The sequence below is a fragment of the Hippocampus guttulatus genome, chromosome 23, assembly GCF_054856545.1.
Source record: "Hippocampus guttulatus isolate MCC_2025c chromosome 23, RoL_Hgut_1.0, whole genome shotgun sequence".
Taxonomy (NCBI): Eukaryota; Metazoa; Chordata; class Actinopteri; order Syngnathiformes; family Syngnathidae; genus Hippocampus; species Hippocampus guttulatus.
Window position 1 is genome coordinate 1025281 of NC_141283.1, and position 23507 is coordinate 1048787.

The following is a 23507-nucleotide window of genomic DNA, read 5'->3' on the forward strand; positions in this document are numbered from 1 at the left end:
TACAGTATATGAGTCATACATGATATAAAAAAATGAAATGATCTTATAGCTGTCATTGTCTTTGTTTTTTCTCGACTACTCCACTCTACAGCAGCCAGAGGAGAAAAAAAAAGACTCCAACCTAACTTGGAAGGATTAATAGATTGCGGTTTGGTATCAGGTATATATTTCTGTACCGTTTTATATTGGCCATGTAGCTGAACTGTGGTTGTCTACTTATAATGCGAGCTGAATTTGGAAGTGAGTGTTGGAAAATCACACAGAGATTCACAGTGCGAGCAGTGAAAAGGGCAATAATATCGTGTCCGTCTCATGTTGATTCACACAAGCTGACTGCTTTTTTGGGGGACTTTTCGTTGCACCTCCTATTCACCCGAGAAGATAAATCACTTTGGTGTGTGTGTTTGGGCAGGGGGGTGGGATAAATCATGAGAAAGACTCCGTGTTCCTCTCACGTTCCTGGAAATCCTCTTACACAATGTTTGTTTGTGGAAGGCTTCGCTCAACAAGATCAGACGCAGAAACGTTTTTTTTCTTGGGCACGCCTCTCCAACTTCTTATTCAAGCTTCAGATCAACTATGAAGCCTTTAAAATACTGTACAGCTAGTTTGTTGTCTCAGCTCATATGTATACGGCAATTGCAGTCATTCTACACAGAGGATAAATACTATATGACGGTGAGTATTGTCGGTCTATATGAGTTGCTGCACTGGAAATTTCAGGTTAAGGATCGCTCCGGACAAGCTAGTTCGCACAAAGCTAGCAGACTGTAAGGCTAAACTATGACGTGATTTGAAATCCAGATCACTCCGTGTGTATCGACGGTATCTTATCAGTTTATTTATCTGCCCATCCAGCCGAGTGGTTTGTCTCTCTCGAAGCCTGACAACTGAGTCAGTGGTGTCTTTGTGCCGCGAGTGTCGTGCACGCGCGCATGCTAGATTGCTGCAGTGAGATGATGTCATCAGCGTATCGGCTGACTGTAACGGAGCACGGCGGAGCGTGCCGACTTGCGCGCCGGCGCGTCCAGCCCCAACGTTCACGCTCGTGCCAGTGTGTCAAACGGTGTCAAAGTGACACCGTTTGCTCCACGGGAGCATGTTTCCCCATGCCCCCCGCCCCCCCGGAACATTGCATACATCACGAGTAGCGGCGTGTGAGGATGCGACGCGCAGTATTGGTGCGAAAAGTGTCAGGGGGTGAGGTGCGACAAAATGACAGAAATACAGCGTGTGCAGGGGGAAGTGAGAAATGCTGGCGTGCGTCAGAAGGTGCCGGAGTGACATGTTTGAAAATAACCACGTGATGTGCCGCTTTCTGCGTGTTCACATTTGTATAACGCACCGAAAAGAAAAACAACCTATTTCCATAGTTTTTCTGGCTTGAGGGCCTCGGTGTGTGGACGCTATGACGTATGCAAAATGTCAATTGGTGACTTGCTGATGAACAGAAGGCTTCTGGAAGGTGTGCCATCGTAGGATTTGTATGTTTTGGTTGACCCATACTTCATTACTGGGTCTGTCATTTATTTAAGAAAATGAATACCTCTCTCCAAATGAATAGTCTACACCCGCCCCCCCCCCCCTCCCCCAGGGGAAAAAAACAAGTTCTCATTTCAGTTAGTAAATGTTCTTGCTGGGCACACATGGGCATTTAAAATCGGACTGCTAATTCACACGCAACTTCTTTGTTGGAAAGTGGCGGTTCGACGTCTGAGTCTAGGTGCAGTATTTTCTCTAATATTGGCCCCAACTCAAATTGATGCCGTTTCAATTTGCTATCAAGTCAACAAATAAATGCCTCAATTTGTCTTGCCGTCTTTCTTAAAATATTGACCTTTTCTAAAAAAAAGTGCAACGCACTGACGACGTCGCGATGAGGAAATGTATTTCAACTTCAGTCGCAAGTATCTCCAAATTGATGTTTTCAGCTCCCATTCCCCTCAGCTGTCAGTGACAATTAAGCCCCCCATGCACACAGGGTCACGGTCACAATGCACCACACATCAATATAACTTCGAAGGACGCACACAAAGCGGGATTTCAGAGCGGTGCTGTCAGCGGCCTGTGTGCAATCACTGATGCCGTGCAAACGTGGAGTGAATTACAGCCCGCGCTCGCCATTAAAACCAGCAGACAGAGCGCATTTACTTTCATTAGCCCCATTCTTCACCTTTACAGCGTTCCACCCGTCATTGCCTGTTAAGTCTTATCGCGTAGATGGCGAGCAAGGGAAAGTCCGAATTATCAAAATTCTCACATAAACATATAACAGTGATACGAGTAGCGGTTACTTTCCTTTCGGCAACCAGACATATTAATCAGTTTATATTAGTAAGTGTTTATATACAGTATACAGTATATATTATTTTTTTAAAGGCTCATGGTTAAAAATGCAACATGGAACCCATGAAGATTATTTCAGTCAATATTGTTATACAGTCACAAACTTCATGGTAAATATGGTGTTGTGACAAAATGCGAGCTGATCAGTAACAGTCCTCATGTTAATACCACAATCATCTTCAGTCGATTAGCAACTCTCACTTTTTGCTTTTTTCCTCCGAAAAACAACATTAACAATAGCAATGGAATTGAAAAACTTTCATTTTATTTTATCCAGTTACAACTTTGGTGTGGAACTGTTCAGTTAGTGTACTGGGTTTGGGCTGCGGTGGATTTTGGAAACATATTTTGTCATATCATCCCATGCAACTGATTAAAACAATGCTTAAATGTTTTATGTCCGAGCATAAATTGTGTTTCATGGACATAACGACACGTGCACACGCTTAAAATCTGAGGCAATATTGGCATTTGTTGGTTTTACAATACTTTTGAATGTATTCAGGTACCACGCCCACCTCAGGTAGCGCAATTAACAACTTTCGGTCAGGTGCTCGTAAAAATGATTCATTCAACTAAATGTCTGCCAGACTTGAGCATTAAGACAAAGGCAGACATTTGCAGCTCTCGTTTCTGTCTTGTCTTTTATCTACCGTTTCACACAACCGAAAGTCGGCAATGCAATTTAAATGATATCACCGTACCCGTATTTTGACAGCTGGAGAAGACACCGTTCTTGTCGCGGGTCGTGACGTCATCGATCCCGTCGACTGATGATGATCTCACAACAGTTGAAGCCGACTGCCAGGTCACGGCGGAATATTTCGACCGGCGATTGGATCCTCTTCAATTTTTTTCTAAAATGATATTGTATGCGTATAAAAATGTAGCTTATGCGTATAAAAATGTAGCTTACTCAACGAACTTTGAAAGCGTCATATTTTTGTAGGCATGTACAATTTTGTGATCATTGGAAGACGACTATTATTATTATTATTATTTTTTTTTTTTTTAGTACTTGATATGGTGGAGTTTCCTGGACATGGACAGTAAGCATTTAATATCCTCCTGACATTGTGTTTATATTCTATCATAAAACCACACAATTGGCCGTCTCTCCCCGTTTGTTGTGCTCGCTACCACAGCAACATGCGGTCGCCATGGAGACGCGGCACCGCGGGACTCCTCGTTCGCTCGGTGTCCTCCGTTCCACCATAAAACCAACCATTCTCCCTTATGCAAACCATGTTAGAAACGTAAATATAAACGGGAGTTTAATAATGAAGACAAAACGGAGCTAATTCATGAGCTGAGCCGAGGTCACGTCGGCCAAATGGGCTCTACGGAGAGGAAATACGAGCTGTGCGGGCCTTTTCTGCCGAGAAGGCACCCCTCGTTGAAGACGAGTGCAGAGATAGTGGGGGAAGCAAGAAGGATTCTCCGAGCTCAGTCCACCCAGCGACCTCACACTCCAAGAGATGCACACAGGCAGTTGTTTGCAAGAAGCTCTGTCCGTGCAGACCACGGCAGCAGACCTTCCTCCACCTTCAGGTATGTCTTCCTCCTCTATTTGTGTCACCAAATCCGCCGTATTAAGACACATTTCCACTTTTGTTTTTCATCTTGACAGTCTTCACGCAACGAATTTTGACGTCGGAGACTCCAGGCCGAGTTCAGGGGCTCGCCTATCTCCATTGGAACATGTAAGTGACCACTGAGTTGAATAATGCAACAGAGAACTGTCCTTGAAGCGTCTCAATGTGACCATCCTGCTATCTTGAGCACCTGCCACTTGATCCGATCAAAAATCAATGGGTTCTGTTCTCAGAATTTTTGAAGAATCTTAAATTTCCGCCACAAAAAATAAATAAATAAATAATAGAAGACCTTGGATGATCGAACCCTGAAAGGCATGATGCAAAACCTTGGCTCAACATAAATCCTGACATTGCCACCGACAGCATAAAAGTATGTTGTTTCCATGCCCGAAGACAAAGATTCAATTTCTCGGCAATGATGACATTTCCAAGTCATCTCCCAAACCTCCCGCCGACCCGCTGGAGACGAGGAGGCCGTTGGTGCGAACGCGGGCGCGTCTCTTAAGAGCGACACCTCTCACGACGTTGCCTCCTTTAGCGGCGCACGCAGATGGTGAGGAACAACCCTGACCTTAATTTACATTCTCTGTGTACGAACAAAGAGTTGCTTTCGACTTTGCCCGCTCACTCCAGACACCTTTTTTTTTGTGTGTGTGTTAGCGTTGCAAGAAAGATCACATCAAGACCCAACGAAAAAGCTGCCAGCGGCCCAAGCTTTTGTCTCTGGAGACCACAAGGAGGCCTTCGGCGCGCCTTACTTCTGTGCGCCGCGCAGAAGTCAGACGGAAAGGTATTTGCTTCTCCTCCTCTCGCTTCCATCAAGTTGTCATCCCGTGATGAACACAAGATTTACTAGCAGCTATTACGAGAGGGCTAGAAATTTCCGCCGCAAACCTCGTCGACTGTGTCAGGACGAGGGGACATAACTCTGCCGTTCCAATCCATCCGCATATTGATTGGTACCCAGGTGGGAGTACTAACAATAAAACACATTTCACATCAAATCTCAGAACATCGCCTGCGGCAGAGGCCAAAAGGATGCGGCAAAATGATTGCTTCCGTCTGTCTAGTTTCGAGATTGTTTGGAGTCGCTCGAGTTAGACAATGAAACTCCTTTACAATGAAATCATGTTTGCAGCAAGAAATTTTTCACAACAGGGGGGTTTTCACTGTAGCAAATTTGATATCAGACGTAACACACACACACTTTCATTTTGATCACTTTTACCCTCTCTTCCAGCGTCAGAGCTCTTCTTGTCTTAGCTGCTTGACATCCAAAGATCCGTTTTTTTTAGCCATTTTAGCAATGCAACGTTCTTGCTGCGTCTGAAACTAACAATAACACATACTTCCTGTACTACTGCGCGTGTGTAAACCAGCGTGGTGGTTGCTGTTGCCGTTTCCGAACGAAGCAGTAAAGGTCACTGTTGGATTAGAAGACTTCGTTGTAAGTGAATTTCATCACGAGGCAAGAGCAGAGAAAAATATTTCGTATAACGCAACGGGGGGGCAGTAAAGTGGGAATGGTGTTCATGCATAAAGATTTTTTCACACTTGGGGGTATTTTTGCCCATGTAGGTTTCGTTGGAGAGGAGTTTCACTGTATGCAAAAGGCAGGATGAAACGCGCACAAGCAAAGGGCACATGAGAGCGAGTCTGAAATTTCCCAGCTTTCTGCAACGTGTCACGTCAGCTCGGATAAGCTCCATCCCAAGCGGTGACCCTGAATAGGATAAGCACTATAGGGAAGGGACAGATGGGACGATTGGCTGGGAGGAATCACATGCTTCTTACAGCCTGGGGGGGTTCGCAATGAGCGAATCTGCTTCTTTTGCACTGTCAAGTTTCGAAAGTTTTGTTCTCAACACTCTGGGCGGAGCACTAATGACGGCTAATAGACGCAGACAGAAAGCATCCAATAAGATGTCATTTTATGGCTCCAAATGGCTCTCTTATTCGATTTTGGATGCCCATTTGGGAAAGCCCGGCAGCTTCGTGCGTCATTGCTACAGCGCGCTGTTGCCGAGGCCCAAGACAGGGATGAGGTCATGTCTGATGGGACCTGTAATCCTATCGTTTCATTCTGAACAGGTCCTGTACATGCCCTTTGTGAACATGCCAAACATATGACATGACAATGATACAAGTAGTCGCCATATGCATGGATGTATTTAAAAAAGAATAATAATAAAGGACTTATGGGATTGGATAGAGTGTCGTTGGTTATGTTACTTCCTGCAAAAGCTGCAGACCGCCCTTCGGGATGACAAAGCACAAACAGTCTCCAACGCGCAGCCCGCAGAGTTCGCGTCTTACTTCCTGTCTGTTGGAGATTGAGGTCTAAGATGCATGCAGGCGCGCGACATAAAACATTCACGCACACACGAGGTCAGGCTGAGAAAAACACTCACACAATTGGATCAAGACCCCAACTAACTCGAGTGCACGTCGGGGAAAAGCAATTCTGGTGCAAGAGGGACACCAAGTGGCAGCATCGAGTAGCCAAAAAAAAAATGTTCATCAAGTTAAGCTGTTTTTTTGTTTTTTGGTTTTTTTTGGTCTTCTGAATGTCCCAGTGCCTAACACATGAAAAAAAATATTTGTGTGTTTTTCCCCGTTGCCCCAAGCACCCGACTATCGCAGTCCAGTGTTGACGCCGGAATCAGAAGCGACGAGGTCAGAGCTGGACAGAGAACAGGTTCGTTCAGACGGCGTCAATGAAACCGCCCCCCCCCCCCCCATACAGTGTCTTTAATCCGTTCTACTTCAAATTGCCTTTCAAAGCAACGTGCTCAACATTATCTCTCGAACAGACAACGAGTCTAGTTCTGCTTTGAGAGACGTTGCCAAAGACAAACTTGACAGCGTGAGACAAATCGACTAGACAATTGCTTTCCACAACCGCAACTTCCTGTGTCACGCAAAGCATTGATGTATGCATTGGCCAGACCGTTGCGTGCGCGGCATTCATCAAGAATCTCGACGCAATACGAATTGATAAAAGGCGTTGACCTTTTTTCGCCGGTGCCATCAATCTTCTTGCTGCTTTATTTTAAGGGACAGTGAACTTGTGAACCAAGCGGAGGTTCATTTTCACCAATGTGCTCTCGCTGTCTCTCTTCTCATCAGATTTGAGCGGCAGTGGAAAGAATAACACAAGCGCAGGTGCCGACTCGCGGTGGGATACGATAGCGCCTCTTCTCCAGCAGCTAAAGGCTGCGGCGGCTGCGGGTGGTAAGAGCGACACAAAAAGGAAACGCGATGAAAGGCAAATCCGATGACAGGCATTGGGCTTGAGCAGGAAGTTATCCCGTATGCTTTCTGACTCACACTTTCAAAAAAAAAAAGGCAACTCAAAGTAAAACAAAAATAAAGTTACCCATAAAAAAAAAATTGTGTTAGCATGATGCAGTCTGCCGGCCTTGATTTCAAACGCATTTAAAATACTTCAACAGTGTCCAAATGTAATTTCCATAGTTCAAATATTTAATATTTAGTCTGCCCAATGCCTCGTGAGTTCACACGTGCAAAATTGCAGCAAGGTGTTAAGAGTGCGCCAAGCCCTAGTTTCGATGCCGGGAACACTTTTATGAGTGTACTTCAAAAAACAAGGAACGGGCTCCACCCTTTCTCTTTCCTCAGCAACCAGATTGGAATTGTGCGATTGTGCCGCTCCATTTAATTTCCTCGAAAAGGGAGGATGTTATTTCACTGCTAATGTTTTATTGATGGGGCAGATTTTGTCCTCAAGTGCACCGATCAGTAGAGGACATCGTGTGACGTGGTGCCCGATGGCGGCCCAGACGTTTGTGGGGTGGGGGGAGCAACATCTGGTCATTGTCCAAGCAGTCTCTCAAAAGCGAGGTGGAAACAGATCTGAATAGTCAGGAGCGCGAAGGGCAGACAGGCCAGCGAGGTGGGGGGGGGGGGGGGGGGGGGGTTAGACATAAGGCGAGGTCGGGGGGGGTCAGCAGATCCGTCTGTAAAATGTGCTGGGGATGCTCAACAATCTGGTGAGTGTCAGGGTATTTATGCAGCACTGGCAGGGGGATCATGATGCGTGGGAGCACAGGTGGCCAAGGCCACGTGAATGGAAATAAATCCCATCTCGGGTCGGTTGACTTAAGCAAGGGCGCACACATACCGATGTTGAACGTCTTCAAGGCGCCGCAAAATGATTCGTATGTTTGAAGATACATACTGGTGCAAAGACAATGTTGTAGTGCTCAATTGTGAAGAGACAACATTCAACTTTTCGGGGGACACATTTTAGTTGTCCAGATTGTTGAGTTCCTGAGTTCAAACAACTTGTGCCCATTTTCTCAGCTTGCAGTCAGATGTATCTTCAGCGAACCGGCAAACAAATATTGAAAGATGTCGACATGCTCTCAAATGGCTGACTGGCTAGCGCGCGAGCTAAGGTCCCACCCGGTACGTCATCGCCTCGTTCACGGTTGTATCGAGAGACATTTTCAGGGAAGTTAACCGTGCGCACGTTCATGAAACCCACTCCCGACATTGGATGAGCCACAGGCACCTATTTGATTGAGAAATGATGCTCAAGATGGGTTTGTTTTTAGCGTCGTTGGGATGAGAGCTCTGTTATTAATAATTTTACATCCTCTTTTTTTTTTTTTAATTCCTTCAAATTTGGCAGACTTGTTAACAACACTCTACTTGTATGTGATTACTTACTGCCTTTGGAGTGTGCGGTGTAATCCAGATGACCGACGGTGCACCACACACACACACAGAACGATATCTCCGCCGATAATCGCCGGTGTAATCTGACAAACCAGATGTCTGTTCCACAGGGCATTCGGAGTGCTGGAAAATACAAATAGGGGAGAAAAGAGTGGCGTTGGATGAGGGAATTGAAGAAGCCACATCTGGCAACTATATGTTGCAAACTCTTGTCGTCATTTTTTTTTTTTTAATGTGTCGAATGAATCATTTGACACGTCATACAAACACAAAGCTTATTTGGGGAAGCGCCAATTGTTTTTTGCTGCTCCATAAAGGCATGAAAAGGAATGACATTTTTTTCTGGTGTCAAGGCAAACAAAAGCCCCAACCCCAAACACCTTTTGGAAGAACTATAAATAAAAAATAAAAAATTGAGCCAGGCTCTTTTAGTGACCTTCTTCTGGACAAAGATTCCCACTAACACATTCCAAAACCAGGTTGAAATTTTCCCCCGCAAGAGTAGTTGCAAATACCGCGATCCTTTTTTTTTTTTTTTAACTTCACACTTGTTTTGTTTTTTTCCGACAATCCTCCAGACAGCTGCGAGGCCTCACTGGATCATCTATGTGACTTGTGCGTTGCTCTCCACGACGCCCTGGAGGAGGCGGCCATGTTGGGCCCACAGCGCTGTAAGAGGCGCTCCAGTATCCTGAGAACGCTCTTCCAACTCATCGACCTCAACTGCCCGCGCCTCCACATGCATGTCGCCGAGCTGTGTCTCGCCGTGAGTGTGCCGCGGGTCGATTGTTTAAAAAAAATTAAATTAAAATTGACTTGTTTTTGCGGGGTTTTTTCAGTTACACGTCGGCGGGACCAACCTGCTCAACATCTGCAAGCTTATCTTCCAGGTCAGTCGCAGTGAAGCCAATGACGTCCTCTTCCAGAATAACTCAGTCCTAGGTGAACACATTTCTTTTCTCGGGATCACAAAATGTCAAAAGCTGCACTTTGTGGATTTTAAGTGAAGGTGGGGGCTTGCGGTGGGGCTACCTCTGTCTAGACTCGCTGCTCGAGCTGCTGCTGCGCGAGGATGCGACGACGTGCGGCGAAGCGCTATTTTACGGCGCCGGCACGCTGAAATTTCTCTCGGGAAACGTCGCCGTCGTCCACCTCTTGATGGAAAAAAACTTCATCAGCACAGCTCATAATTTCATCCGGAAGCTATGCAGGGTGGATGAGCCTCACGTGACGATCGCCGGACACATCCTCGTACAGGTACGGTCCGTACGACGACAGTCAATTCATTTTACAAACATAAGAGGAATTGTATTGCATTTGGAAAAAAAAAAATCATGGCCCATTAAAACTCATTCAGTACCAGCCAATTTTGGACCAAGTCTGAAAAGACGTTTAAAAACGTCTTTGGGAGTGAATGAGTTAAAATGTTGGAAATATAAAGCAGCCGACTGCATTGATTTAATAGTGAATGACTTACGCGATTGGGTAACTAATCATGACCTTGAATCTTCCCCATATCTTGACCCCTTGACCTCTGGCAGCTGACTGCCACCCTGAGAAATCTGGCTGACCACACCGAGGCCCGTCCCTTCTTTGTCTCCCACTCCCTGATGTCGGATCTCTGCTTGGTTCTGCAGCGCTATCATCAGGACCAAGACGTGTGCACCAATGTTTCTAGAATCTACAGGTAACCGGCTTCCAAAAAAAAAAAAAAAAAAAAGATGCTTGTCATTGAACTGAGCCTACATTTGAGTCGAGAATGTTACTTGTCTCCTCAGTAAACTCTCCTCGTACGCGGAGTGCTGCCTCGCTCTGGCGCAGACCCCCGACTGCTACCAACTATTTTTAGAACACTTGAGCAAACACCACCAAAAACCGGTGAGTCAGTGGATGTCAAATGAGCTTGCTGTTTATCTGCACATCAGCTTGTTTACAAACGGCGGGTCCCAAGCACATTTACAGGACATTACATCTGTGTGTGCGCGTGTGTGTCTGTAATGTGCGTGTCGACATGTAATAATCCCCACATCAGATAAGATGACTCAGGCAAAAAAAAAAAAAAAAAACGCTGAGTGGAATCAGACAAAGGTGAGCTTCAGTTGAGACCAGTCGGGACATGATCCAGACGCCAACAGGAGTAAGAATAGAATAAATGACCGCCTCCCTTGAGTAAGCACTCAGACGTGGCTGAGAGGGTGTTAACGTTTTCACACACACACACACACACACACACACACGCCCGCCCTCTTGAGAGGACAGTCCGTCCTGTTCTTCTACCTGTGTTGCTACACGTTCACGACGGCGGGCGGGTTGGTCATGAGAGGCGCGTGCGTCCAAGTGCACCTGCTCACCATTTGACTGACAGAACAGCACCGGGGCACTTTAGTTACCGCCCCCCCCTCCTTCCGGAGGCACGAGAAAACTCTGGACACCTAAGCGGAGGGAAGGAGGACGATTTTAGCACTTTTTAAATCACTCACACTGACACAACTCCTCCATAATTTCTTTGAAAAGCTAAAACTAATACTAAAAACAAAGCACACTTGCCTTAAAAAAAATTAATATTAATAAAATTAAATTAAAACCAACCCCATAAATAAAAGTCTAAATGATAACGAATTATAATGAAAAATCCCAAACGATCATAACCCTGGTTGCAAGAAAGAGAGAGACTGGAAGAGTGACAGAAAGGCTGAGAAGTGGACATCATTGGATATCAGAGAATAGCAAGGTCAAATTAACTTGACCTGTGTAGCGTAAATCAGGCAAAAGTAAGATCACTTATTACACTCTACTTTTGATCCAATAATTGATTGAGTTTGACCAATATGCTGGTTTGACTTCACCAGCGAGAACGACCCAATTTGAATGAAAAGATGTTCCGGCACATTTCTCACATGGTTGGCTGTGTGTAACTGCACTGCGTCAACACTCACGTCTCCCCCGCAGGACCTGGTCGTGCGTCTCCTCTTCACGCTGGGCAACCTGACGGCCAAGAACAACGAGGCGCGCCAGCAGCTCTTCCGCTGCGAGGCGTCCGTGGACGCCCTCCTGAGGCTGTACGACGACTACCAGCTGAGGGAGGAGGAGCCGGCGCCGACGCCGCCTCCGGCCAGCCGCCGGGAGGCCGAGGACGTGTTGGTGAAGCTGGTCCGGGTGCTGGCCAACATGTGCATCCATGAGGACGTGGGCGCCGCACTGGCCAGCAACACCACCTGCGTCCAACTGCTGATGGAAACACTGGGTGAGAAATCGGAGGCGGTAGTTTCGATGTTCGTTAGCACCTCACACTGTTACTGTGCATGCGTGCGCATGTGTTGTCACAGAGCTGAGGTCGGTGGAGGAGAGCGAGGAGCTCACGGTGAACGTGGCAGCCGCCATTAACAACCTGACGTTCTACCGCAAAGAAAGCGCGGTGCTCAGACGCAGCCAGCTGGCCATCGCCCGGTGTAAGAGTAACACTTCAAAAGAATGAAGACAAAGTGCAAAAAATAATCACAGTTTTGTTTTTTTTACCTTTTTTGTCACTCAAGTGATGCTGAAGTTGGTGCTGAGCTCCAACATGGCCGCCATGCTGGAGGCCACGCGCGTCTACGGGAACTTGTCGCAGTCCAAAGATGTGCGGGACTTTATAATGCAGAACAGAGGTTCATGATCAACACATTAACTGATACAGTGGTACCTTCATTTACAAGTGGCCCAATTTATGAGCAGTCACTGGGACGTGTTTTTTTTTTGTTTTGTTTTTTGCCATGAGTTGCAAGCAAATATTTATAATTCTGCTTCTCCAGTCACTGTAGAAAAAAAAATCAAGTTAAGTCAAGTCACCTCCAAATTTTAAGCAACGCGAGTCAGGTCATTACTTGATTCAAAAAAGTTATAAGTCAGGTCATGCAATCTTGAAGTCATTAAATATTTTTTTCACTGACTCAGAAGCCCGTTTCCACCGGTGTATTTTTTCTTAGTTTCTTATTTAATTTAGTAAGACCTTTTCCGGCAGATTATTTTTTTTTAACTTTTCCTAAACGTCCAGGTTGCGGGCGTGGAGGCGTGGCGCGCTGTTATCGGCGTAAACGCGCTTCTAACATTAAAAAAATAATAATAATAATACATTTAAAAATAATTAAATATATTATTAATAATAACTCTGCAGTTAAACGCAGAACGGACGAGGTCGAGTTAATATTTGACCATTTGACCAGCTATTGGTGAGCAAAACCGTGAAGCAAATCGAGCCAACTGAATAGCTTCACAGCTCACACAGCTAGCTTATTTGCGTCTAGTCAGACGAATGAAGAATAACGTCATGTTGCGTTGCTCTTCGAGTCGCAAACTTCGTTGTATGTTGCTATTGTATTTTTCATTTTTTCCATCTGAATGTTTTCATCTTTGGAGTTTCCTCCGTGACACTTGCTCGACTAGGAAGCCTCAGTCTCAATGTAGCCAATGTGTTCCGAGTATGCCACCCAAAACGTTTTTTAAAAAACAATAAAAACAAAAACAATACTCAATGTGTATTACAAATAAAAGTGTTTTACAAATGGACACAGAATAAGTCATCAAGTTCAAATCAGGTCTTTACAAATCAATGACTAAGTCACGTGACTTAAGTCCACCACCCCTCCAAGATGGCCGCGTTAAGGTACCACTGTAATACCCAAAATCTTTCCTATGTACACACTCTCGATAGGCTAATTGGAGCTGTAAACAAGACTGCTGACCTCACCTTCTCAGTCCACAGGTTTGTGGTGACACTGTTGGACTCCAAGAACCCGGACGTGTGCTTCTCGGCCTCTGGGGTTCTCACCAACCTGGCGCTGGACCCTTCCAACAGAGCCAGTCTCTTCCTTGAAGGGGCTGCAACCAAGTAAGCATTTAAGTAAGACCGCCATTTCGTGTGGTCCAGTGGAAACCCAATTTATAGTTCCAACTGTAAAAGTAGAGATGTGCAAAGTTTGGTAGGGCTAGTGGTATGCCACTATCTAACTACAGTTCAATTGTATTTAACCTCAATACATTTTCATGATTTACAACAAACGTAATTTAAAAATATTTTATGAACAAAATCTGCCAATCCGTGTGTGTGTGCACATTTCAGGCTGACAGACTGCCTAAGAGACCTGGGAGCAGGTGACTGGCAGCTGTCGGCTCAACTATGTCAGGCCTTGTGGAACATGAGCAGCGGACCTGAGAAGCCGGTGGAGGCGCAGGACAGCGAGTCGCTACTCGAGATCCTCACATCCTATTTGGGTCAGTTGGGGGATCTCGGGGCATCGCAATGCATCACGGGAGAATGGAATTATGTTTCTCTACCTCCCATCATGCACTGCAGCTGCATCTTGCCACCGTTTTTCGCACCCACCTCACTCTTGTTCTTCATCGACCGCCTTCAGATGAAGAAGAGGTCGTCAAGTGGATGGAAGACGAGGACTACCACAGGGCATTATGGGAGTTGGAGTTCCGACCTGTTGCCCAAAAACTATCAAAGCTGCTCAATGAAAAGTGAATAATATAGATCATAGCATATGGACTGTTCTTATATATTTGCAAATGTTTTTGTTGTGCAAGTGACTTTTTAAATCCCATCATCATGTGACTGTTCTATGAAAGCACTTTAAAGTCCATCCTCACATATCTTTACAACACTTTTTTTTTTTTTTTGCACATTTATATCACTTTGGTTTTGTGAGCACGCGTGCGTGCGTTTGATGACCTGCCTCAATGTCCTTCGGTAAGCAACATTAATGTGTAAACAAATAAAAAAAGCACAGACGAAGCAAGCGCCGCTGTCGCCTCTCGAAGCCTTTATTATCATCATCAGTATTTACACAGACAAGGGGGGGGGGCAGGCAGTGCTTACAAGTTGCCCAACCACAACAGCATTTTCAAAGTCACATGGTTGTTACATCAACACTAATAAGGAACAGCACTTCATGTATCATGATCGAAGGAAAAAAAAAGCTTTACATCTAATTGAAACATTACTCGTGATATAAAGAAGTATTAGGCAGCTATTTTTTTTTAATCCTAAATAAGATGTGAAGGCATTTTGGGGTGATATGGTGATTGTGCTGGTGATGATGTCATGATACTCAACGGGGGAGGCCTTCAAATAGAACTTAACATATGAATGTTTTTTTTTCGATTGTTTCTCAGTGAATTGGAACAGAGGCAAGCGAGATGAGCTCCTCTAGTTCAAACAATGGCTGAATTGAGCTGTCGCTATGTGAACCACTACACTACCAACGGCAGTGCAGTGCCGCCCCCATCGGCGTTTAGCTAGTGTGCGGTCCTGGTGAGACGTTTTAAATGCTCAATGTAACCAAATGAGTTTAGAATAAGAGAACACTACAAATGATACACAACAATTCAATATTATAGTTTTATTTTTGTCCATTTTTCATAGATTTTGTGTAAAAAAAAAAAGTGTCGGTAACTGACATCAGTCAGAAGTTTTGAAAAACAAAAATCTCTTTCACGTTCTTCCGACTCACTTCCAGCGGTACCATTCTTTTTGTCGAAAACCTCCCAGCCATCGCTTGTCTTAATCCGCCCTCACAACAACAACAAAAAAACGCAGCGTTTGACTGCTTTTTTTTACACAAAACTGTTTCATTAAAACAAAAGCTGCTTTTTTATTTCGTTTTTGTTTTTTTGTTTTTTTTGCACTAGTTAGGCTTGAATAAGCACAGCTACAACCATTTGCGAGCGCAAATCAGCCTGATGGCGAGCCGGCGTCGTCCCCTTTACACAGCAAACGGGAACATGGCCGGCCAGGGGGGGGGGGGGGGGGACTGCTCACCAAAGAGCACTTTTTAAACAGTCACTCTGACAAAAAGCACGCATGGCCACAAAAAAATGATTAGGAGATACAGTGGTGCCTTCACTTCTGAGAGCACCACTTTACGTGTTTTCAGCATCTCCCGACTCACAATTAAACTCTGAAGTCAGGGTACCACCGTACTTGCTTTTTTTTCTCTTTTTCTTTTTTTTTTGCACAGCGAGAAAATGTTGAATGGAGATTAGAGAAGAGGTATTTATTTCACTGGTAAAATTCACAGCCTTCCAAATTGGGGCGACCAGGCAGCCGGGATAACGCGGAAGACAGCTTAGCAGTGTTTGAGTGTGTTCATGTGTGCGCATGTGTGAGTGTGTATGTATGTGTGTGTGTGTTAGCCATTCCTCCCGGACCAACCTCATACCGGAGCCCCTCATTCTTTCAGTCTTTCTTAATTAATAAACCACTAAACAAAGAAGAATGACGATGTCATCAATGACACGTTCAACAAGTTACGTCAAAAATAACATCAGCTACAGCAGAAGCAAGAAGTCTCCTTCAAAGTGCCTCGCTTTTTTTTTGACACGTGAAATTTTAAAAACTATTTTTTTTCTTTAACACATGCACGCGCGCACACACACACACATGCTCACACACGCAACTCAAATAGGGCTCAGTGTTCTATGAGTTTGCACACACACACACACACACACGACTTGAATTAGCTTACACGGACATTTGGGAATAATGCAGTGGATGGTGAACTTGTTTTTTTGGGGGGTTGAGACAAGGGGGGTCAATATGACCTCCCCCTCCCTGTCCCTGCTGAATACAACACTGGGAGCAGCATCATCTCATTATCGTCATCGTGGATACGCACACTGCGCTGGGGAGTTCAGGCACATACGTATGGGCCCCAAAAAAGATGATGATTGAAATGAGATATGGAAAAGAAAAACAAAACAGTGATTAAGAAAATGAATGAAGGGGATGTTGCTGGAATACTGTCAGTGCTTTTTTTTAAGCCATGTGCTGCCTACTTCTGGTCACTTTTGGCACTGCAGGCTTTAAAAAACAAACCCAGACCCGTTGCTTTTTGTTCTGATTTTGCATCCAGCTCCTCTGCCCCCAAAAATGTTTTCTTGAAATGTCCCAACAATGACACAGGACTTACAAAATAAAAATAAAAAAGAAGGGGGGGAAAAAAACAAAAAAGAAGCACTTCATGTCATGTAGCGAGTGATGGCTCTCAGAGCGTATAAAAGTTCGGCTTGCATTCGCGCTTCCATAAGAAGCAGATTGACATGGACCTGCAGAGACAGAGGTAGGAGGCCTTTAGCAGCAATGTAAAAAAAAAAAAAAAAAAGCATTTTCTTTTCTACGTGAGTAAAAGGTGTCTGACCTTCTCAGAGTGCTGGAACTGCCTCCAGAAGCTCTCGTACATTCGCTTGGTGGTCTTCTCTGGGCTGCACACCATAGTCTTGATATAGATCTTGAAGCTACGGTCCAACAGCTGGTTGATCTCACCATAATCATAGTCGTCATACCTGACAATCACGGGGTGGGTGGCAAAAGAACACATATTGATAATATGCTCCACAGCCTACAATGAAAGGCTTGATTATCGGATGCGGTTCGTCTAAGTGTGCCCTGTGAATGGCTGGCAACCTGTTCAGGGTGTACCCCGCCTACAGCCCGAAGACAGCTGGGATAAGCTCCAGCACCCGCCTCGCCCGCACTACCCTTTCAATTTTATTCCGTCAACATGTTAGCTGCTCTTGCCTACCTGATGCCGAACATGCAGTGTATGTAGTTCCAGATGGCCCTGCGCAGCATGCTGGTGTCCACGTCCTTGTGCGTGGCCATGGTGTTGTACGTCAGGTTGTACGCCATCTGGAACTTCTCATCCAGCATCTGACCCACATCGGGATAGAGACGGTTCACCAGGGAGTAGCCGTGGTCCTCCCAACTGTAGTCCTGCAAAAAAAAAAAAAAAAAAAAATTATAATTAAAATGAGACATGATCATTAACTCATTCACTCCCAAAGACGTTTTTAAACGTCTTTTCAGACTTGGCCGGTACTGAATTAGTTAATTGGGGCCACCATTGCATGTGCGACGAGTGTACCTGCACTCTGAAAGTGGGCACGTGCTCGCCCCTCCTGGAGAAGTCCTTGTAACCGTAGCTGGGGTCCTCGAAGTGTCGCGAGATGTCGCGGGAGGGCACCCACTCCTCGTCCTCGGCCGTCACCACCAGCATGCTCTCCGTCTTCTCTCGCTCGAAGCGCGTGGCCATCTCCTCCTGGCTGGCCTCTTCGTCATCGCGGCACTCTTGCAGCTGCTTCATGCGCTCCATCAGCACCTCCACCTCGCCGCCGCACACCTCCTGGACAACATGCCGGTAAGGGGGAAAGAGTTTTGACATCTGGACAGGTGGTCACGCGCTGTGAGGTGCAGAGACCAGCAACAGGTGGCACTAGACCACCTGGCTATAAGACCCATGCCAACGCCTGAAGAAAGTCATTTTTGGTAAAGGGTGTAACTGACAGAGAGGCAAACTCTCATTTTATATCTAATCATGAAATTGTGTTTATTTCCTCGTCAATGTGACCCACTGTTGCACTGCAAGGGCAAAACAAGATTCTGCTGGATGGTGTCTAATTTGAATGACGTTTCTGTATCCAAATATGGCTCGTGCCACATAGGGGGGAAACAGATGGACGAGGAGTGTGCACACGCCGCCCCCCCCCCCTCGATTAGCATTTGTCTCACCTGGCTGCCAAAGGGACTGTCGTGGTGGTTGTTGCCATTGGCGATGTCGCACACGCAGTAATGGCCGACCGAGGGCGGCCGGAAGGTGTGGCCGCCGTCGCAGTGGATCTCGGGCATGATGCCGCAGCCGAAGGTGAAGGAGGCCAGCGAGTGGTAGTGCGTGAGCAGAACGACGGCGTGGATGAGCTCGGCCAGTGACCAGCTGTGCTCCTCGGCTTTTAGCAGACCCTTGATAAAGACGAAGCGGAGTTGGTTAGCTCGCTCGGTATGACCTCAGCTGTTGCGCAACACTTTTCACACCCCTACCACTCCGCCACCGCCCACACCCACCCGTCCTGAGCTCGGTTTCTCACCTCGATGTGCTCCTTGGTGAGCAGCCACGGCCGGTGGGCCAGGATTTTATTGAGCTCGCCCAGTTGCTGGAGCTTTCTAGGGGCTCCGTCCAGCCCGTTGAGCCATTTGGGGTCGCCGCCCACCTGGAGGAAGTCGTTGACGTGCAGGTTGACCAGATAGGAGCACTGGTGGCGAGCCGCCGCCTACACGCGGGATGATGCAACAACCGTAAGACGCGTGGCGTTTGAAAAGGGGAGGTAAACAAAGTCCAGGTGGGGTCGCACCATGATGCCGATGTAGTGGCGGTAGTGCAGCGACAGCGGCCCGTCCATCTGCAGCAGGTAGTGCTGCGTGCGCAGGAAGCTCTCCAGGTACTGCGGGTGGAAGCCCATCACTAGTGAGATGTTATCCAGCCGGCCGAGGGCGGCGAACGCATCCTCAAAGATCGACTGTGTCCTGGTGTCCACTTTACTGACTTGAAGAATCTGGGACGGAAAATACGTGACATCATAAACGGGCCCAATGAAGTTGTTTTTTGGGAACCTCATTGGCAGGATGAACATTTCCATACCTCTTTTTCAGGGATAAATCTGCTTGGCCCGTTTCCCAGGGGTCTTGGGATTCGCACTCCCAGATCCTGAAAGACACATAAAAGGGGGAAAATGTCATCGAAATACTTTCTCGTCTCGTTACGGCAGAGAAATTATCTTGGAGGTCCTTTGAGCAAAATTTAGACAATGCATGACCAGGAGGTGTAGACTGCATAACATGGCTATCTATACACAAGTGTGTGAGTATGCTTAATGTTCCATAAAACGTATGAAACGTTTAACAGCGATAGCAGCTTCAATTTATGACTTCGTCTTGTCAACTCACACAAGAGTGAGCCATTTCTAAGCATAACTGCAGCCTTCGTGATGAAAAGGACAGAATCAGTAACTGTGAACAGTAGTTGTTAAAAGTGACTTTTTTGGGGGGGGGGGTGAGATAATTATGGCTTTAGCGTCGGTAAACATGATAAGTTTGTTGTACTATCATGAACACGGCAGGCATAAAAGTGACATTTTTTAAGCCTAATGGGGGCGTTTGTGATGAACTATCCGTTTTTAAGCACAGCATCAGTAAACATGATTTACGGCAATATAATGCACATCTCGAGCAGAGGAGATGTTAAAAGTGAAATTTTTTTTGGAGCTATTGTGCAAGGATTAAGCACAGAATAACTGAGGCATTGGTGACGAAAAATCATTTTTGGATGATTTCGTGGAAGCATGATGCACACAGCGACACAGTAGACATTAAAAGGGATGTAAATGAACGGAAAAAGAAAAGAACTTTTTTTTTCTTCATGTACGGACATGTCCACTCATTAGACTAAGATGAATAAACTGACCAACAAATGACTTAATTCTGTCGGGACGACGTGGAGAAAAAAAACCGTAATCACTCGAGATAACAATTCATAGAAGTGACAATAAAAATGTGTGTTGGGGGGTCTTTTCAAAACATTCGAGGGCCCCCTCCTCCCAAACTTGACAGACAAACAAGTCCGGACAAAAGACTGCACTGCAGCTCATTCAGTCGAAGAAAAAGCAGTTGCCTGAGAGCAGAAATCGACTGACATCGCTTTAAAACACCAACAAACAGTCGCATGTGTCATCTTTTCGATGCTGCGCTGATGAAAATGAAAATTGCTGTTGTTGTTGGGTTTTTTTTCGATTACCTTTTTTCCGAGCCGTTCACAATGGGCACATATCTTAAACAAGTGTGTCACAGCGAACGAACAATTCTCCACGTTCTCCGAAGGTGACACGGCGTGCCTCATGTCTTGTCCTCCCCGCACTCCGCTGCTTTTGGACCGGGGTTTGAAAGCTCCGCAAACCGTCCCCCAGCAGTTCTTTGTTCCCAGGTAGGCTGCCGCGCTCAAGTGCTCCGCTCTCGTCAGCTGTTGCGGGCCCGACAAGCAGCCAAGTCACTCCGGCAGCCCCATTTGGTTCCCCCCCCCCCCCGCTCACACATTCGGTAAATAAGTCGAGGCGTGCTTGAGCGACGCAAGAATCGGCCAATCGCGAGGCGATAGCGCGCGGGAGCCGACCAATGGTGACACGGGAGAGGCGGAGAGGGCGGGGCTAAGCGTGAGGAAAGAGGAATGAGGGGGGCAAAACGTGAGCGGAAAAGACAAACCCCCTTTTGCCTTAAGAAAACATCACCGCGTCTTTCTGTGCTTCTTTTGTTCACTCCTGATTGAATTGTCAGTCCTTTCTGTTTGTTAAATAACTGTGGCTGTTCATTAACCATGATATGATGCACACTGACCGATATACAATCGGTAATCAATACATCCATTTGTAAAGGCAATCAAAATTCATCTTTCAACAACAAAGGGGTTGAGCAATCCAAAAAATACCACCTATTGTGGGGGTTTTTTCAATGCAAAGGGCTTTTGTGCATAAAAAAGACCAATCAAGGATGGCACACAACTGCTGAACAGCAAACCAACATGAAGCGCAGCAACTCATATATATCTCATTACAAATCCACAGAAGAAGAAAAATAGTTCCATTCCACGAACATTGTAGCATAGGTCAGTTTCAGACCCGGTGCAAGCGCAACAAAGCCATGTCTTCCACCAAGTGGTGAATATTGATATTACAACTTAAAACGAGGCTAGTTTGCGAATAGCAAAAATCTGCTGATGCATTGGATTTTTCTGTAACGCCCTCTGATAAGCTTCCTATAGACATTTTCCATGAAAAAGTGCGTGTGGGTTTGGGGGGGGGGGGGGACAAAACAAAAAATATATATATATTTTTTCAAATATTAATCAGGGGGCCACTCAGAGTGTGGTTACAGGTTGCGCTGCCAGTTGCTCATTCCTGTCATGCCATGTTGGAAGCGTGACTGTATTCGGCTTCATGCATGACGTCCGACACAAGAAGATATGCTTTCACCGCTGTTTTTCTGTCCGATCACATTGTTTGGAAGTTACTCACACATGTCCATAGCGAACACTACATGCGTACTAGTCGACTTGGAGCAAATCATTTCAACAACACAGTCAACGGGGTGACTAACAAGCAACTGTATCTTTACTAATCACCATCACCAAACTTGAGGCTCACGTAAACCCGACAGACGAAATATAATGCTTGGCAATTTCATAGCTTTGACCATGTGTCAGTTTTCTTTGTTAGATTAGGAAAAAAAAGTGTTTTTGCTGATGTCTATTGCACTTTTTTTAAAAGACACTAGTAAGTCTGAAACCCTCTGCATGCATGCGTTTGCGATGAATTAAGCCCATAATCTCATCTAAAAGGATGACAAGGTCTGCAGGCCCTTGAACGGGGGCTCTCATAGGTGCAGCGTCTCAGACCACAGATAATAATGTCATCTCTCCACTAATCAAGCCGCCTGAAGGACTCCCTTTCGAGCCACAAGACAGGAGAGGAGAAAGGGGGGGTAAAGATAAGGAGGACCGACCGCTCTTATAGCTTTGTTTATCCCAGCCTGGCAATAACACGTTCACTTGCGTGCCACATTACGCTTTTATCACCTCGTCAGGAGGTCAGTTACTGCCCCCGATACGGTAAGCGGTGGCGGGCCGAATGACCGCAACCTTCAGTGGGGACTTAGCCACCACGATCATGTCACAATTATAGAGACCGTCTTTTATCGGCTCTTCTGTGCGACAAAAAAAACTACTAGAAAGCTAAATTTGGTATAACGAGCAGAGCCAAAAAGTCACCGCCCCACCCCCCAGCCCCCACCACCACCACTCTCCCGTCCCCTCCCCTCTGGCGGACTTTGATCAAGAGCCTGTCCAGCCAGTTTGGCAGCCAACTGCAGGGCGAGCCACATCGCACAGTATTCAGCAGGTTCATTGTGTGGGTCCGGCCAGCCTCCCTCGCCCACCCTTCTCTCACCTCGGGTCCCCCTCCTGTTGGCGCAGGGAGGGTGGGGAACGGGGCAGAGAGGTAAACATGTTCCCAGGGACTGGAGTCAGCACTCATGCGGCTCAGCAAAAGCTGCAGAAGAGAGGCCGGTCAGCGTAACGACACACCGGACCCCTATTTCACATAAAAGCGCTTATAGGCTCGGGGGGGGGGGGGGGGGGGGTCCCGGCATGGCCCGCGCCATTGTCACTGTGCACGCACTGATGATTCCGCGGGGTGAGATTGTTGTTTCAGTGCTTTTAGGCTCGTATATTTCTTCCCACTGAGCCCGAGATGACACGTCCAGCGTCACGCGTTGCATGACCACTTGTGTCGTATGACCACTTCGTCTTATGCTGCCGCACAAACTAGTCCATCGCGGACTGTTGGTAACCTCCAAACATCGAACGCCAGTATGGGAGTCAATGACTAAGATACTATTGACTTTAATCAAAGTCAAACTGCTATCTGATCGGTTACGGTAGCATTTATATAAAGTGTTGCAATATGTTTAAAAAAAAAAAACTAGAATCATCCTGGGCGGCCCACGAATATTTAAGAAAACGTAAATCGGTGATGGTGGGTCACCATATAGCAATGTTTAAAATAGCATTCACTTTATTGCTTGGCAGCACACTATTGTAATGCTTTTGAAGCCACTACAATTGTTCGACATTATAGCTTTAAATGTTGGGAGGGAAAAAAAACTATCATCCGACTTTTGCGCATATTAATTAATGATGTGCTTGTGATTTTTTTTTTAAGGCCGTCACAGTCGAGACCCTGTCAACAATGCACAATGAAATAGCTAAGTAGCCAATAAAAATGCATTCGATAGCGCACGAGGGACAGCACAAACTTGCACACACATGCGCACCCACCCACACACATACACACTAATGACAGGATGCAGCTTGTTGTTGCCAAAGATGAATTGCAAAGTGTCATTTGACACGAGCTACGCCTTCCCGCAATTAAAATACAGCACAGAAAGAGAGTTATGAGCTCCCGGTGAGATGTTTTTTAGGTCTTGATGCCCAAAAA

The 23507-nt window shown here is 46.1% G+C and overlaps 2 protein-coding genes and 1 long non-coding RNA gene across 9 annotated transcripts in view; 1 reads left to right on the plus strand and 2 right to left on the minus strand.

Annotated features, from left to right (window-relative positions):
* Positions 1-3250: 3250 nt before the first annotated feature.
* Positions 3251-14428, plus strand: LOC147185598 (armadillo repeat-containing protein 2-like). Of its 4 annotated transcripts, XM_086104064.1 has the most exons (17): positions 3251-3897; positions 3977-4049; positions 4338-4497; positions 4605-4734; positions 6572-6642; positions 7074-7178; positions 9227-9414; positions 9488-9590; positions 9691-9905; positions 10190-10335; positions 10427-10526; positions 11598-11892; positions 11975-12097; positions 12182-12295; positions 13383-13515; positions 13747-13898; positions 14042-14428. In XM_086104064.1, exons 1-17 carry the CDS (start codon positions 3680-3682, stop codon positions 14152-14154), a joined length of 2439 nt encoding a protein of 812 aa, XP_085960190.1. In that variant the 5' UTR covers positions 3251-3679; the 3' UTR covers positions 14155-14428. The 4 variants fall into 4 exon arrangements, 2 of the variants coding, with proteins under 2 accessions (XP_085960190.1, XP_085960191.1); XR_015099434.1 differs by lacking the exon at positions 14042-14428 and having other exon boundaries at positions 12182-12267; positions 13747-13895; XR_015099435.1 differs by lacking the exon at positions 14042-14428 and having other exon boundaries at positions 12182-12267; positions 13383-13527; positions 13747-13757.
* LOC147185599 (uncharacterized) lies at positions 8646-11694 on the minus strand. 2 transcript variants are annotated; one of them, XR_015099438.1, is made up of 5 exons: positions 11585-11694; positions 11000-11080; positions 9681-9802; positions 9509-9602; positions 8646-8771 (listed from the first exon to the last, which is right to left on the minus strand). It is a non-coding gene; the product is annotated as an uncharacterized LOC147185599 (long non-coding RNA). The 2 variants fall into 2 exon arrangements; XR_015099437.1 differs by having other exon boundaries at positions 9509-9802.
* A 4-nt stretch (positions 14429-14432) lies between the features above and the next one.
* Positions 14433-23507, minus strand: part of LOC147185600 (sestrin-1-like) — a 36487-nt gene continuing 27412 nt past the window's right edge. For 2 of the 3 annotated variants that reach the window (XM_086104067.1, XM_086104069.1), the window contains 8 exons: positions 19103-19168; positions 18816-19016; positions 18552-18734; positions 18199-18426; positions 17555-17812; positions 17213-17403; positions 16829-16973; positions 14433-16736 (listed from right to left, as the gene is read on the minus strand). In XM_086104067.1, the coding sequence (XP_085960193.1) occupies positions 16650-16736; positions 16829-16973; positions 17213-17403; positions 17555-17812; positions 18199-18426; positions 18552-18734; positions 18816-19016; positions 19103-19168 (1359 nt within the window). In that variant the 3' untranslated portion in view covers positions 14433-16649. Of the gene's footprint in view, positions 16737-16828; positions 16974-17212; positions 17404-17554; positions 17813-18198; positions 18427-18551; positions 18735-18815; positions 19017-19102; positions 19169-20254; positions 20540-23507 lie in introns of those variants that run through there. The other variant, XM_086104070.1, reaches the window with a different exon arrangement.

Bases quoted from the DNA above. Each gene is read 5' to 3' on its own strand.
- LOC147185598 (XM_086104064.1), top strand. From the start codon at position 3,680: ATGGGCTCTACGGAGAGGAAATACGAGCTGTGCGGGCCTTTTCTGCCG. The intron at 4,735-6,571 runs GTATTTGCTTCT...CGTTGCCCCAAG, and splicing joins CGCAGAAGTCAGACGGAAAG to CACCCGACTATCGCAGTCCA. The intron at 11,893-11,974 runs GTGAGAAATCGG...GTGTTGTCACAG, and splicing joins ACTGCTGATGGAAACACTGG to AGCTGAGGTCGGTGGAGGAG.